Source organism: Chenopodium album, chromosome 13 (genome assembly GCF_948465745.1).
Source record: "Chenopodium album chromosome 13, dcCheAlbu1.1, whole genome shotgun sequence".
Classification (NCBI taxonomy): Eukaryota; Viridiplantae; Streptophyta; class Magnoliopsida; order Caryophyllales; family Amaranthaceae; genus Chenopodium; species Chenopodium album.
The window spans coordinates 52,345,552-52,363,346 of record NC_137846.1 but is presented as its reverse complement, the minus strand read 5'-3'; the positions used below and the strand labels follow the sequence as shown (position 1 = coordinate 52,363,346).

The window sequence follows — 17,795 nt, the reverse complement described above, 5'->3', positions numbered from 1 at the left end:
GTGTTAAATTGTGACTCGAAATCTAGTAGGACTGTCTTTGAATGCAAATATCTCTCAAACTATAAGTGATTTTGAGATAATTCAAGTTGGAGGTGATAGCTTGTTTCAAGATTTTTTCAATGATAGGTCATATGCTCGATTTCGATAAGAAACGAGATAATTATGTCCGTTTTACGAAGAAATTGCGATGCTGGAATTTTGTTGATGCCGAAGTACTCGGCGAGGCACGTCCATGCCCAGTCAGAAATTTCAGAATTTTGGTCCTATTTTAGCTTAAATGTCTTAGGGATAATTTCCTAAAATTATATCTTTTTTATGATGGCTATTTGAGTATACTTGGGGAACAATGTAGCATTTTGTTAGGGTTTTCCTGTGTTATAAAAGGACCTCTTAGTTAGTTAGTTGATCAATTAGATCATACCTCTTGAGCCATTAGATTTAGTACTGCTTGTATTATCCTCTCATTTTTATCCATTATAGTGAATAAGCTCTTGAATACTTCACCCGTGAATATAGGTCTAATTATTTGACCGAAACACAAAAATTCTTGTCTTCTTTATTTGTCTTTTTTATTGCTTTTCTCGTTCGTATTTTTCATTAATTTGTTCCGCATTAATCAAAATCAATTATACCCTTATTTCTTAATAGTGGGATATAGTAGGATACGTACGTATCCCATCAAACATCAAACATATGGCAAAAGAGACAAATGTACGCGTAGCCACGTGGGACGTGAGTAGAAGTTCCGGCTGAAAACGTGAGAAATGGATTAGTTTATTGACTTCCCAGTTATCAGTTCAGTCATGGACTTATGGTCGTGTTTATACGCGGTTATCTTGTCACATTCATTGCTTTATTTGCATTTTTTTTTTTTTTTTTTGATAATCGCTTTATTTGCATTATTTCTCCAATACTATTTGACTTTATTAATGCAACAGATTTCCTTCAAATAAAAAACAAAAAAATATTAATGCAACACATTAGGAGCACAAGCGTTATTATATTTATAAATTTATATGGATATGGTAAATATATACATGTCGATTGTAAATTATGAGGTTTAGTGAGTTAAGAAATTTACAAACATAGTTTACTTTAAAAATTTCATTCAAAAACCTAGCATGATTTGAAAGATAGCTAAATATGTAGGTAATCACCTAAAATAACACATAATTGATTAAATGGTAGGTAATCACTACATTTAATAGTTAATCCGTAATTTACACGTATTGAATGGAACCATCCACTAACAATCTTGATGGGTTACTTGCATCCGTTTGGCTTCCTCTCTCCTTAATAGCTTTCGCTTGTTACCTTATGTTGATGATGGGTTTGATGAAACAAGTTTACCATCTTAAATAATAGATGTGAAGGAATAATATACATACGTTTATATCATTGTATGTCAAGACTCAAGACGTTACTCTCATAATGTGAGGTAGATTAAAGAAAATTTATTAGTGTTCTTTCATTTGTAATTTGATTTTGAAAAGCCCTAATTTTTTCCTAATTTAAATCATTTAAACTTATTTTTCTGATTACGTTTATCTAATTTGCACTTATTTAAATTATCTATTCTTCTAAATCAAATTTGTTTATGTTTTAAATAAATAATCAAGGTGAACGAACTGTACCAGATTAGAGAATTTAAAATTTAAGCACCACAAAACACATTGCAATTTAGATGCAACTCTTTATGCAACTTTGTATTCCAACTAATTACTTATCTTATTATAGCTAGTATTCCGTAGTAATTAAAGTATATGTATTAAATCATAAAAAAGTCATCTCAAATGCTTTATACGTACGAGTTATATATGACCCCTGCCATTCACCAAGATTCCAAACTTTGATAAATGACTGCATTGAAAATTAGAGTTTAATTAGTTGATTAATACCCAACTTATTTATAAATTCAATTTCAATTAAAATAACCGAACATGATTGGCTAAGCAACTGTCTTAATGAAAACACGTACAATAAGCATGCATGCTTATGTCTTCCTGTTAGATATTTTATTCACTACTTAATTAGTTTTAGTGAGAAATATCTCAACTAATTAAACTTTTTAATTTTTCTAGTTTTCCATTTTAACAATACAAGTGTCATTTTAAGGGAGAACAAATGGAAACTTTCTATGCTTTAATTTATTTAGTGATGTCAATTCCAAACAAATACTTAGATTATGTATGGAGATGTTAGAGCCTCACTATCTACCTTAATTACCTATGCTAGGAGTAGAGGATTCCCTTATCTTCTCTCTGTGTCTAAAACGCTGACCTGTGTATAACTAGTTAAAAGTCTAAAATCCAATTAAAATGACTGGCCTAGCTACAAACGATCCATATGGATCGGAATTAATTAATACAATAATAATGCAACATATTATTACTATATATAGTTTATCTCCAAAATTCAGTCTATCCTGCCAAAAACAGCTCATCTAATCATTGACTAAGACTTCGTTTAAACATTTTATCAACTACGTAGTATAAGACTTCCATCAAGCTATAAGTTGATCAATTATAAGCTCCCAACTGTATACTTCGTATGTATGTAAAATAAATTCTATTTAATAGACGCCCAACAGATGATATCTAAACACATTGATTTTTCTAGTCTTCAATGACATGATTAAATCCCAATTACAAAATGCTTAATATCTATCAACAAGAAAGTACTTAACAAGAATAAAAGACAAGAAAACTCGAATTAGGTGTCAACTAGAGTAATTAATTAGTTGATCATACAGCCTGAACACTAATTAATTCCTAATAAACAAAATCGATTCCCATCTATATCATTACGTTATCTTTCTAATCTCGATAATTATTAGATGAGAAAAGTTTTTAACTTACCTATGATGTGATATGATATTTAATCATATTATGAAAATATGTAACATATATGTAGCTTGAATATTATTTTTTGACAATTACAATACATTTTATACAAGAATTATTATTATGTCTCATCTGATTTTTTCAATATTATTTATATGGATTATTAATTTATTATTAATGTTGTGAATTGTCGGGTGGCTAACAACCTATCACCGAATACAAAATCAATTACTTATGTAAACAAAAATGTGATAAGCACTACTATCCTACAAAGTGCAAACTAAGAATAAACCCAAAAATACTCAAGGACCACTCTACTGAACAATAATGTATTTATATTAAGGTCACGACAACCACCTTACACGGCACAAAAAAAAAAAGAAGTAAAATAAAATAAAAACATTATTACAAAATCATTTTTAAAATGAAAATAAAGGCAAAGATTTTGTAACTAATTGACAGATAAGATTCTATTTAATTCCTCTAAGCATGTCCACGTCGTAGCAATTCATGTGAAATTTCCTCATAATTTGGCAAAAATTATGCATTCAATATTTATATACAAATTAAACTGGTACGTAATTGTTAAAGTCTACATAACACCTTAGCTTATAATATGGCATGCACCGAAAGTGCTAAACCGTCTTAAGTAGTTAGCTAGCTAGGGCACCAACCTTACTAAGCAGCGCCGGGAGGTACGTTTGTCTTTTTCCAAGGTTAACTATGTGCATAATAATAAGCATATGCATATGTACAGTGACTAGGGGGCAAATGGGCAATGCACATCAAAATCAATTTTATTCAATTCTATCGTTCTGCCTATAGCTTTGTGTCGATTATAAAGACAGTAATGATAATGAATTTATTTGTAACTTTGTGTAAAAATTTTAAATTGATTACTGTATTTTTTTACGGATCAGTGTTAATAATGATAATAGAGTGAATCATTTGGAGTGATTGAAGAGTAGGCCAGGTACCCAGGTTATTTATACTTCGTATATATACTGTATAAATTATGTATATAGAAGTTACAAAAAGATTATTAAAGCAGTTTGTTGCATTTAAATTAACAAGCGAGAATTGCGAAGGGCATCAATCACCAAATCAAACACATATCATCTCTAGTTTCTCTAACACATAGTATTAATAAAGTTCATTGTAATTGGAGCTTTCTCAAGCCTTAATTATTAAAAAAGTTTATCTATATGATTTTGTTTGTTACGAAAAATAATTGTACAAAGTATGCAAATTTAAAATTCGTTTTTGCAACGTGTTAGGTGTTAGTCTTGTAGCTCTAGCCTTCACTACTTTTTGACCACTTTTCCCTCGTTCCTCTTAAAATTATGGTAGTGCCACCACTTTGTGTTGTTCATCATGATCTACCACTAGAAAATATGCATACAATGTATAATGATCACCTAAACTTCAAAAGGGAATATGAAGGAGTAATCTATCATTTTTCCAAATGTTCTTCAAGATTATTGGAAGGCTTTAATCTGCCCATTTCACAATTTATTGTACTAAAGAGAAAGGAAAAAAAAAAGAAAAAAAAAAAAGCAATTTGACATTTGGGAAGAATATAATATCACTTTTGTGGTCACTCGGAATTAATTTGTTTTGTTGACACTCTCTTTCATTAAATTACATAAATTATACAAGTATATGCCTTATCCAAATAATTAAAGAAAACTAATGTCATTATTCCATCATATACCCCAACTCCATTTGTCTTCTTCAAATTTAGCTCGTAAACTTCATATTCCAAATAGACTAGTTGATTATTTAAGGTTAGGCTGATATTGAAGCCTAAGACCTTTGCTTGTGTTACGCTGACTTTTGATATTATATTGATATTATATTAGAGGACCAGACCAGGTTAACCAAAAACTTAAATTTATGATGGAAACCCAGGATCGATTTATATACTCAATTAAACACAAATATCAAGTCACTTAAGTTTACAAAATTTAAAACTGATTGAAGAAACTATACTAAAAACGGCTAAACAAAGAGATGGATAGTACATTGTACAAGTTTATAGTTGCTCACCGGCCAAGAAATGGATCCAAATAAAGTAAAATTGACATGATGAAATTGATACTTATTGTACATTGTAGATGTTTAATGGGTAACCGACGTAACATTCAAATAATAATTAATAGTTAGTAGATCAAAGCATTGCTTTATATATAATCGCTTTCACTTATTCGTTTTATTTGTTGGTCGTGGGGTCTAATGCTATATATAAGGACCATTCATCTATGGCGTACAAATAATAATGGTTTCCACATTTTTGTTATATATTTTGACTTTTTAGGAAGTATTATGTTACCAGCTACTGTGACAGTGACTGTAATTTAATTGATTTCATACATTTATTAGCTAGAACAAGAATAAGTTTGGAGGGGTAGTAACAATGTAAAAGACCACATACGTACTAAGTATATATTTTATGCAATAATGTTTATTGTTGTAAAATAGGAAGTATTTCAAGACTACAAAGAAGAATTGAACAAATAATTATCAAAGGAAGATGATGTGTCGTGATACAAATTACTGACTTAAAAACAAAATTCCGGCATAATCGTGTTGCATGCTCAGATGTATTCGCCGGCACGTTTTCTAAGGTTCACACACTATTCTCACACAAATGCACTTTTGGTGAGAGGTAGGAGTCATATAAACTTATGCCCAAAGAGAAGAAATTGTTTAGTTTAATGTGTTTGATGATTGTTGTATGCTGATTTTATCAACCAAGAAATATATAATGGAAGATGGGAAAGCCAAGAGTTGAAGAATCCAAAGGGATAAAGCCTTAACTAGAAATTAAGGTGAGTTAACAACCTCTTAAAACATCCCATTAAATGGGAGTTAAGAGGAGGTTACGAAAGAGAAGAGGAAGAGAAAGACATGAAGCTCCAACGGTCACCAGGCACGTATACGCGCCCAATCGAGCGACGGAAAATTGTTAGAAACGATTACACTCACGTTCGGTTGGGTGGAGCTCGCCCGATCGGGCTAACTTCTAGCTCATAATTCACTTACTATTGCGCTTGGTCGGGCAGATGTGCCAAGGTCAACATTTCATTTTCTTCCTTTATTCCAACATTTATTAGATTTTATGATACAAATTATGCATTGAAAGTAAATATAAATCAAAATACTTGTATATATATATATTTTGCAATAACATTAATCCATAATTTATTAGATTTTGACTAATTAGGTTATGAGTTAGGTCCCGCCCAAATTAAATTATTCACTAACAAAGTATTACTATTATTATTTTAACTAGCCTTCTGACCCGTGCAATGCACGGGTTATTCATAAAAAATTACATTGAAAGATAAATTAGGATATATCAATAAGCCATTATGCTTATAATGTGTGATCAAAAATATGATTAAGAAATTTAATTTTTGGAATTGTAATTGAAAATGGGGATTAAATAAAGGTGGAGGGGTTAAAATTAAAGAGAGAAAAGCAAAAGGTTGAATTAAAGAGGGGAGATGAAGATGAAGATGAAGTGTATATAGAAGATGAAGCATATAATTTTAATGAAAGAATTAAAGAAATATAGTGTAATAAAAAATTAATTAATAATGTAAGAAGACATGTGGCATTTAGGTTAGAGAAAAAGATATTGAAGTGTAATAGGATAGAGACATGTGTTTTCCTTGGTTATAGTTTTTAAATACTAAGTATAGATAGATTATCTCTCAAAACACATCTATAAAAGACAAATGAGACTTTTATTGGAGGACGAAGGGATTATCCAGTTCTTTCTGTAAATATTATACTCATAAGAATTTGACATTTTTCGAAAATAAAATACAAATTTAACAACACCCTACCATATATGATAATATTTTTCCATACGTATAAATCATATATGCACTCTATTATTTGATTTGTACAAAATTCCATTAAAAAAATGTACACATCTTATGAATATGTATTTGGGCTAAGACCAATTTCCTACACCATATCAAAGTATGCATAGAAAGTTGAAGGTGTAGGTCCATAAACATAACATAATCAATGGACCAACATCATAAAACCAACCAGCCCAAAAATAAGCAACCAAATACAACAATGAAAGAAAAGAAATCTAGTACAGTGTACAGTCACTTTAACAACTTCACCCAGAAATTTAGAGGAGAGAGAAAGACTCTTGCATAACAATGGCGTGGTGCGCAGCTAGAACCTTCCAATTGCCGGCGATTGACGCCGGAGCACTTCGCGCTAAAGGCCAAATAGCCGCCGGAGTAGGCTGCGTTTCTTTCGCCGGCTCCAATTTATGGCGCTCTTCTTCTTCTTCTACCTCTCGCTCTAAACCCTTTGCTTGTCGTGCTGTTTCTACTGATGCCAGTATTCTCTCTCCTCCTTTTTTTTTGTTTCCAACTTCGTTATTTGTTTTTTGTAATTGGGTTCTGAGTTTTTTGTTATTTTATTCTTGTTCGAATGTTGAATAATTGAATTTGGACTAAAATGTGGTATGGTTTATTGTTTGGTTTTTGTAATGTAATTGGAGTTTATTACTATTTTGAATGATGTTTTATTGAATTTGGATGTTTTTTTGGGATGAATTGGTGATATTGTTTTGTTAATTTGTATTTGGAAAAGGGTGTGAGTAATACTTAATTCAAGAGGAAGACATTGTTTAGTTTTGGGAAAGTATTTTCTGTTTGAAGTTGATTTTAGTTTTGGGCAATTTGAACCTTGAACATTTGTCTACTTCCATTAGTTTCTGTCATGCTATTAGCTAGAAAATTATAATCTTTTGAAATAAACATATTTGTTAAGTATGATAAATAAGTCTGGTATATGTATATATATTTCTTTCATATAAGGGTAACGAAGCTCAATATACAATTTGACAATTTTCGGTTATCAATTTTTGAGCATGGCATAATATCATAGTAAATACTCTATATTAAAATTTGAAATTTCTTTTTCTATGATGGATATTGAGCGCCGTTGCTTAAAATGAATTAATCCAAGTTTGTAACTGGTTGAGGTTCATATTACATTGGGTAGATTAGAGACTAAGGGGAAATGGAACTGACCTTTATCATATAAATCAACATGAAATAGAAATTGAGTGGATGAGGACTTACTCTTATCAAATAGGCTCGAGGAGGAATTGGCTTAGAATTTCCAATATGCATTATGAACTAAAATGCTAATTTGAGCTATATGAACTGCGAATTTGTGATCACATTTTCTTAACTAGTGATGATTTATATGTGTGCTCATTTCCGGATATGTAGGTTTAAAGGAAGTTGTTCAAACAGACAAAGCTCCTGCGGCATTGGGACCATATTCTCAAGCCATTAAAGCAAACAACATGCTCTTTGTATCTGGTGTTCTGGGTCTTGTGCCAGAGGTTTGAGTTTCAAATCGGATTATTTCCTGCTAATTTTGTCAGTTTGTGTTCTTGTTATTGTTCTTGCTTGCTTATGTAAACAATACCTGTTTGAATGCAGACGGGAAAGTTTGTATCAGAAAATGTGGAGGAACAAACTGAGCAGGTAATTAAGAATTTTGCAAACTTGCATGGCAGTTTAGGATTTGTTATGGCTCTATTATATTTTGCTGCCTATGATTTCTACTGCCAGGAAATCTTTTTTGTGTACGAGTATTCTACAGGTCTAAAAGTCTAGTAATTGTGAAGGACCCGTAATGACTCAATCACTGGATAGTGGATGGACAGATTTATGAGCATAATCATATATTTATATACATTTAATGATGGAAGTTTTGCCTTGAAGAGCTTGTATGCATCTCCTTTTCCGCTGCCAACTACTCCACTTGTGCAGCATTCTTTTGGTTAGGGTGGGAGGTGGAGTACTGTTTTGCCAAAGAGAAGTTCTTTAAACTATCTTTTGTTGATAATTTATGCTTAGTAAGGGCATATCTCAATGCTCTGCAAAGGGTCATTTGCTTATTCTTATTAATCAATATTTAGCTAAGACAAATATGATGCTCAGTCAGTCAAGGTGCCTGTATTATATTGGCATCAGTGGCTGAGTAGTATCAAATGCTTGTCACTTGTCTGCATTGTAAACCCAACTTTTCTTTTTCTATGGTCAATGAGATGACTAAAATTGTTGCAAACTGGTTCAAAAATACTACCTTTGATGTGAATAAGTAAGTCGGCTTTCCGTTTAATGTGAGATTTTGCATGGATTCAAATTGATTGAGACCATTGGTCCCTTTTCATTTAGACTTTTGTGTAGCACCACTTTTTAGTTAGTAGGCAATACATTCGCAATATAATGATGCTGTGCTGCTCTCTTCTTTAGTAATCACATAAATATTCACAGGCCATTTTCCACGAAGATAAACCTGTTCCTTTAAAAAATGTAGTTTGATGTATGCAAGTTAACTAATTGCAAATTGCCATATATCACCATGTAAAGCTGCTTTGCTTTACATGCATTTAGCCTTTCATTTTGAATGAACTGTTAGACATTCTACAACTATTGTAGACCTGTAGTGTTCTTGCTTCCAGCACAGCATCGAGGTAGGGGCAGTATATAGTTCGTGAGTTTGGCATATCTAGACTTTCAACTTATTGCACTTAGTTCTTTTCAAAAAAATCTCATATTTTTTTTTGGGCCCTATAGTGACAGAGGTGTTAATTATTCAAGTCATCTTACATTTTCAGGTTCTCAAAAACATGGGTGAAATTTTGAAAGCTAGCGGGGCAAGCTACTCTTCTGTAGTCAAAACAACCATCATGTAAGAGCATTAGCTTCTCAAATTTCCTTCTTGGAATTTAAAGAAGCCATGTAATCTGAGCTTTTACTGATTTGTTTGATCTAAATCTTAGGTTGGCAGACTTGAAAGACTTCAAGAAAGTGAATGAGATATATGCTAAGTGTTAGTGAATTTGTATCCCTTAACCTATTGTTCATTGCAGAATTTTATTATTTGTGGTATACAATTCAAAAAGGAGCTTTTAAAATTTTATGGATTGTAATTTTATTTTACTCTTGCAGATTTTTCATCTGTACCTCCAGCTCGATCAACTTACCAGGTTGCAGCATTGCCTTTGGATGCCAGGATTGAGATTGAGTGCATTGCTGCACTATAGGTTGTCTAACTTTAAGTTCTTTATGACGATCAATAAAGTTATCATGGTTGTGCAGCAATTTGGTGCTTTGAGCATCCTATTCCTACTACGGAGTATGTTTGCTTTAGTTTTCTTTGACTTGCTGTTGGATGTACATGGTTTATGCTCTCCACTCAATTTATGATTCTGTAGACATTATTAAGACTTTATGTCGAAATTTGACCCTTGAGCTTATTGAATATTACAGTGAGGGAGCTATTGGATTCATGTTTCCATCCCATTAATCAAGCACCTCTTATTTTAGGGAGTTAAATCAAGAATCTGTTGATATGTTAGCTATTTCTATGATCAATAATTTGTTGGAACCTATCTTCTCCTTGGGCCTTGGGGTTTTGGGTTACCCCACCAGCTTTTGAAACAAGTTAAAGCGATTTGGCCTTCTTTAGAAGATTTACACCTTGGCTTCTATGTATATTCTTGGTAACTGGCAGATTATTATGTGCACCTGGGTTCATGTTCACTAAGCTGGTGTGTATGTTTCACACCAGCACTTGTGGTAACATGTTAGCCATGTGCACTTAATGGATCAATTCATGTAGAATAGATCTGTACCCATCAGCATATGATGGTCGGTATCTGCAACCAGAAATCGCTGATTTTGAACCATCTAGTAGCTTTGGGACGACACAACAAAGGATTTATTGTAAATTGATTTTCATCTTCAATGATAATGTCTAGAAAACTGATTCCTATTCCCAAATTAGTCTACAACAAAGCAATGAATCTATCATCGAATGAGTTTTAGGCCCTAACTTTTATAAGCGCAACTGCGAAAGCAACACCAGCCATGATCAGAATATCACGAACAACTTCAGCTCAAGCAGCACAATATCCATCATTCAAGGGGTTAGAGGAGCTGAACAAGATCATCTTAATAATCTTATGGGCTTTGTAATCTTTCATTCCGTTTGCAATGAACTAAAACCAGTATGATATAAATATTATGTCACCTATTTGCGGCTCAATTGAAGATCAATTATGCTCTAATAATTCTAGATTTATACAGATTTTCTAAGTTAAAAAAGAAACTATGGTTGTGATAAGTTGATAAGATTTGATCTAAAGTAAAATTTGCCATGATTCATATGTTGAGAGTGACCAAATTATGAAAAAAGTGGGTGAATGTTTTTGATAATGTAGTACTCGTAGTGGCTTAGCGCATTAAGTAGGTTTTATTCATGCACATAATCATACATTTAAGCCGGTTTAGCAGTGGTGTACCTAGAATATTCATATAAGGTATGCAACTTTTATATAAGGGAGATTAAGGAAAAGAGAAAAGAAAAGAACAAAAAAAAAAAAAGAAAAAGGAAAGAAAATTAGGAAAAGGAAGAAAAGAGTAATTACCCTAAAAAATCTGATTTTTGATCTCTTGTTTGGGAAATTTTTGAGGTTTTAAGGGATATTTATAGCATAGAAAATATAGGGTTAAGTTTGGGCTTATTAAATATGTGGGCTTAAGTTATGAAATATTTGACCCACAAGGATTCAAATATAAGAATTGGGCTTAGTTAAATAAAATGGGTAATTCCACTAGGAGTTTGTAAGAATATTTTACATATGACATTTTAAACAATGTCCAATAATCAGTAAACGTTTGATCCAAAATAAATTTTACTTTTATAGGACTTAATAATTAAAATACTTTAACCCTTTAAAATATTTAATTAAAATATTTAAACCCTTAAAAATACATTTTATAAATACTTTAATACTTTATAAAAATACATAAAAATACGGAGTATTACAAATCAATTACTCTAATCACTGAAAAATTTACCTTGGATTTGGGTTTGGATTTGCTGACAGGGCGGTGGATGAATCGACACTTGGATACATGAGCATTGTACTCATCCACAGCCTACAAGTGTCACCTTGCAGGTAGAAAAAAAATTTTCGATTTTTGATCCATTATTGCCACCTTGCTGCTTCATTGCTTTCCCCATTTCTCCGTTAATCAAGGGTTTTGGTTTTTCTTAGTTTATAAATTCCTAATTTTTTGGGTTATCTTTCTTATACACCTATAATATTTATTTACCAATTTATCCGCATCTAAATGTTTTATACCGTGTTGCACTTATTAACTAATCAATTTTCTTCTTTTCTCTAATGTATTGCACTGATTAGCTAATCAATTTGCTTCTTTTCTCCAATTTATTGACTTTGTAGCTTAATGTACTATTGCTAGTTATATAATTTTATTATATAAGCTATAAGTGAAATACAAAATATTAAATTTTACAAAAAGAAAGAGTTAAATTTAGTTTCTAAGTAAACAATTTTAATCAAACAATTTCAATCAAATGGATATGTTATACATACAAAAAGATACAATAGTATGGGTCATTTGCTCATTTCACATATATATTTGACAGAGAATTAAATATGTAACAAATAATAATTTACATAAAATAATATAAGAATTAACAAATTATATAAAACGGATTATAGTGACGTGTATTACAAATTCAAATATATATATATATATATATATATATATATATATATATATATATATATATATATATATATATATATATATATATATATATATATATATATAAAGGCATCAGCAACAAATTATAACTAGATGAAGCCCGTGCGATGCACGATTTGTTTGAATTTTGTAAATTTTTTTTTTTTTTTGTATTTATGTGCTAAAATTTGTTACATATTTAGATAAAATTTTTAATATCAAAAGATAATATTTTATATTTAATTAATTTAAACTGAAAAATATCATTCGCCAATTTTGCTTACGTGGCATTTGAATTAATTAATTCTAAAATAAATGAATAATCTCTTATTTAATTGGCTACAACTAAAATTTATTATCTTACATGGCATGCTAAGAAAATTAAATCCTATGTGGCTCTCTAAAATCTCGAGAAAAAACTCCCCTTTAAATATATATATATATATATATATATATATTAGATTTGCACAAGTCGGTCGTCCCTCTGGTTCTGGTTCAGGTTCTGGATCTCGACCCTCTAGTCGTGGTCATAAGTCTCGCAAGGTATGTCCTTTCTAATAAAATCCCATCTCACTATCAAATCACACTCATCCTAGCCATATATCTCATAATGCATCATTAGTCACCAACTCCAGTCTAATAAATCACCGGCTCACCATTTACATACACTCAAAGAGCATAGTGCAGTGTCAGCTACCAAAGTAGGAAATGACACTTGAGCTTCATCAACATATTTTCTAATACAGCAAATAAAGGGGATTAAGGAGATAAAATTTAGGTAGAACTGATTTCAATAGAAAAGTTACCTTACAGGCAGGGTTGGGGCACGATTATAAGAATTCACTTATAAAACTGAATTTACCCCTCACTTTTTACCGTTGTTGATTCATACTACTTGATCCTTGCAGTTAAGTAATAACAATTAGAATAGATGCACTCCTATCATATTCACAACTCACTATCTTTACTTATTTACCATTAATGTATTGACATGACTTCTTAGCTGTTCAGATGCATTCATGCTAGCAACATTATTAAACCGCGACAAACGAAAGAGCAAATTCTTAACAACAGACTAAAATTCAGGTCAAGAGGCAGTCACCATTGTCAGATCAAACATGCATGTACATCCTAGCCAAGGTTGTTAAGATTGGGATCCTACCTTGGATCGACGAGGGGGGTGGGATCGAATCGATAGAATCGGATAGTAGGATCGTAAGATCCTATTGAATAACGAATAATATTATATATTATGCTATAAATTGACTTTAAAACATTTCTTTTAAGGGGTTTTAATGCTAAAAGACGTTGGTTTGCTTAAAAAGAAAGGTCGATCTTCATTTAGCTTTGTCTGTATGGTAGTTAATAGATTAATAACACAAATTTAACTTGATAAATTATGTGCAAATTTAATTTGTCAAGAATGAGACCTTAACGATGACAATTGCAAGTTTTCAATTGATAAAATCATATTAATGTCTCGGATTCGCTAATTTATTAGCGATAATTATTGTATATATTAACTTTAGGTACATATAACCTAACGAGTAATAAAAAATATGTCAAAATAAATTAAAGTCTCATATTATAGTGAAATGTTAGATCGGATCGTAGGATCGTAATAAAATCGTAGGATCGTGTTACGATCCAACCACTCATAATTAATATCAGAGTGGGATCATAAGATCCTACAAACTTTAAGATCCTACCAAAGATCCAGATCGATCACATAATTTTGGATCGTAGAATCGTAGGATCGTAAGATCCGGATCGGGATTTTAACACCTATCATCCTAGCTATGCTGAGGCATCAATATCTTCCACATACATAAATTGCCAACCTCCACCTTAGCTTTATAAAGCTTCTTTTTGTCACCATTATGCCAATACTTTGGTATTAAAGGTCCCTTGAATCAAACAAAACATTCAACGAAAACATGCATTCATCAATTTATTCCAAAAATGATCCCATAGCCTAATAATTTATGAGAAACAAAATAACTCCAAATAAGTGACTCTCCATTAGTACATTCTACAATCCCCAAACCCTCCAAATTAGGAAAAATTGGCCGCAACAACACCAACTATGATAAAGGTGCGTGTAGCAGCACAACCTTTTAAAGGTGCAGTGTACGGCACAAACTATGTAATTGGGTGCACATATTAGCATAAAATGACACTAATGAACTAAAATTCCATGGAAAAAAGTGAAATCTTTATTATTGTATATAATTGTTTAAACATTATTTAAACTTATATAATTTTCCATCACGCGTGACTAAATTAGCCTTACCTTCTATTTATTTTTTTCATTTAAGCATTTCTTAACCTCCACCATTTTATTAAGCGGATTCCTTCAAAAAAAAAAAATATGTGCTATTATTTTTCTTTGTTCGCTTCTCCAATTACTTTTTGACTATTTCTAATATCAATCTCACATATTGACTTAGTTTCCTTTCCCTTTCCACTTAGTTAAATACTAAATTGATAAATAAAAAAAATCATTTGAATATTTTTATTCTATAAGATTTTAGGATACAAAGGTAACTTTCTAATACCTAACCCCGGCACACAAAATGATTTTAAGTACTTAAATCAACAGATAATTTTAGAATTGGATTTTAGGATATGCCAAATTGATTTTTTTGTTTTTTGATGTACAACACTTAAACTGTGGAGGTTGTGAGAAAATAACTTAAAGGGAAAAAGTGAATTATAATGGAAGAAAACTAAGTCAATCATCACATGAGATGTAAAAAAAAGTAATTGAAGAAACAAACGATTGAAAATAATGGCGAAAACTTTTTAAAATAATTCAGTTTAATAGTTAGTACTTAATTACATGAGATGGAAAATAAAGTAGAATGGAATTAATCAAAAATAATTTTAAAAAAAAAAAGCATTAAAAATATTTAAGATTTCACTTTCACAACAAATCTAAATTTTGCCAATGTTATTTATGTTGTTATGTGCACCCAAGAGCATAGTTTGTGATGTTGAGTGCACCCTCGAAAAGTTGTGCTGCTACACGCACCTTTGTCATAGTTGGTGTTGTTGCGGCCAATTTTTCCTCCAAATTATAATCAACAAACATCTTAGACAGTGTTTTGTAACTTGGTGTGAGGAGGGTGTGCCCGTCGTAGGGGATCCTTCTCCTTTATGCCAATGACCCTTTTAAAGCTTAGGACTTTACAATTTTTAGGGTGTATTAGGATTTGAATTCCTAACTGTTTGGGAGACCTTTGAATCAGAGTTTCCTATCATTATGCTTTTTTGTAAGAAACTAGTAAGGAGTCGCCAATGAGTTTTAGGAAAACTCATAAACCTCGTTCATGCCTTTCTCCCAAGTAGGGTTCAAGGGATATTTAGCATGAATCATAAGTTTACCCATGCCCAAATTGGTCTACGTGTACCAGAAATGAGTTCGGGAGCGAGGGTACTAAAATAACGTTCCTTTTAGGGAGGAATCGCTATTCTATCTCTAGTGCGGCCTCTACTAGCTCTTCCTTTTTCACAATTTCATCACCAAACAATATATGCATTGTGATACCTAAAACTAATTTAGTTGATTTTATTTACACGCGTCAATCACGTTGGAATTACATTGCAAAAGTCGCTATTCTTATTTAATTCAAATTCGTGAAAAGAACAAGAAATAAACAATATTCGCCTTGCTTAGGTGATAAAACAACAATTAATTATTCAATTCTAGTCTTTATTTAACGCAAGAATACTATGTGAAATTAATTAATTAAAAGTTTGTTTAAAGTGATCAAATAACACTAATTAATCAATTAAATTTATTTAAACAATAAAAGAAAAGTGAATTATCTAAGTGCTAGGAAACTAACCGTTCTTCTTTTATGCTAAATCTCCGTCCAATGCGTTTATGGAATTTTTTTCTTCTTTGTAATTCCAAGGGCTTCAACGGATGGATTAGGGTTGAAGAGTATTTAGGAAGAAAGAAGAAAAGTAGTATGATAGTAAGAGAACTTGAGAGATTAGGGTTTTAAGAATGCTACGGTTTAGAATTCTGATTTTTCTGTTGTGATTAAGGCTAAACGAGGACCCCTATATATAGGCGTAGGAATCTAGGTTTAGGGTTTTAGAGCCGCGGCGTCAGGTGGCACGCACAACTCTCTGAGTCGCGCAGGGTGGCGCGCGCAACTCACAGAGTTGCGCTCGGTGCAGTTTGCTTTATACGAAAATGAGTTTTAAAAACTTCCATAACTTTTGATTACAAAGTTGGATTAAGACAAATAAGATATCATTGGAAATCTTTGAATGTCTACTTTTAAATGCCGTTGGAATTAGGTTAAAATCTTTTATGGATCAAAAGATATGGTCATTTGAGTGCAAGGGTGTCGGTTTTAGGGCCTGATTTAGTATTTTGATAATAACTTCTTCGTTTTAGCTCGGAATTGGGCTTATAATATACCATTGGAAACTCTTTGAAAGGGCTATCCATCTGAATAGGCCTTGCACGGAAATATGATGGTTGGTTTATTTGATTGGCTCAGTTTTTAACAATGTAAGATCCATTGGATCTAATCATTGCATTTGATGCATTTGGGTCCGTTATTAATCAAGTTTAAACATGTATGAGCACGTTTTAGGCCTAATTAGTAATCGGACAAGGCTCTAAGATGACTTGGTCTCAAATATGGATTTTAACTTACTTCATAATGCATTTCGTAGTCCATAAACACTTCAACTTTGATTTAGCATGAAGAATGGGTTTTTATAACATCATCGCACTTCATGTCGGGACAAAAGGCCAAAATTAGGTGTCTACACTTGGCTTTTGGGATATGAGGATAATTCAACAAGTAGCAACTCACTAGGAAAGTAACAAAGTAATTAGTATAATATGCGGCTAAAGTGCTTTATAAAACGTCTATTACATACCTCAAGCTTGAAATATTGCAAATTTTCCTTTTTTCTCGACATTCGGATTCATCTTCCTCGTATTTGTGTTTTTGGTTTATTTTGCAGTAATGGCTGATGGCGGCTGACGTTGGACAGTGTTGACAGTTGACATGAAAGACTTCTTCTGAAACAAAACTATGAATAATTGAAAAAACATTTGACTATTATATGGTTTGTAGCAAAAATGTTTGCTAGTCTTGTTTAAAAACCTATTTCTTTAGTAAAAACTTGTTTAAAGGAACTGGATTTTATAACGGGTTTTTCCCTCTAGAGTGCGACTTTTGGGAGGGCTTCTCTAGGGTTTCCTTGTTTTCTTCCTTCTTTGAAGGTTTAGTCTCGATTATTCGAGGCTGATTGTAATGGCGAGTGATGATATTTTTCCGAATGTTCCCCATACTGAAACTGC

The 17,795-nt window shown here is 31.7% G+C and overlaps 1 protein-coding gene across 1 annotated transcript; it reads left to right on the top strand.

Moving 5' to 3' along the window:
• Positions 1–6,955: 6,955 nt before the first annotated feature.
• On the top strand, positions 6,956–10,191 carry LOC145574936 (reactive Intermediate Deaminase A, chloroplastic-like). Its single transcript, XM_081632831.1, has 6 exons — positions 6,956–7,214; positions 8,117–8,232; positions 8,333–8,377; positions 9,517–9,590; positions 9,682–9,731; positions 9,851–10,191. Exons 1-6 carry the CDS (start codon positions 7,028–7,030, stop codon positions 9,943–9,945), a joined length of 567 nt encoding a protein of 188 aa, XP_081488957.1. The 5' UTR covers positions 6,956–7,027; the 3' UTR covers positions 9,946–10,191.
• Positions 10,192–17,795: the final 7,604 nt, after the last annotated feature.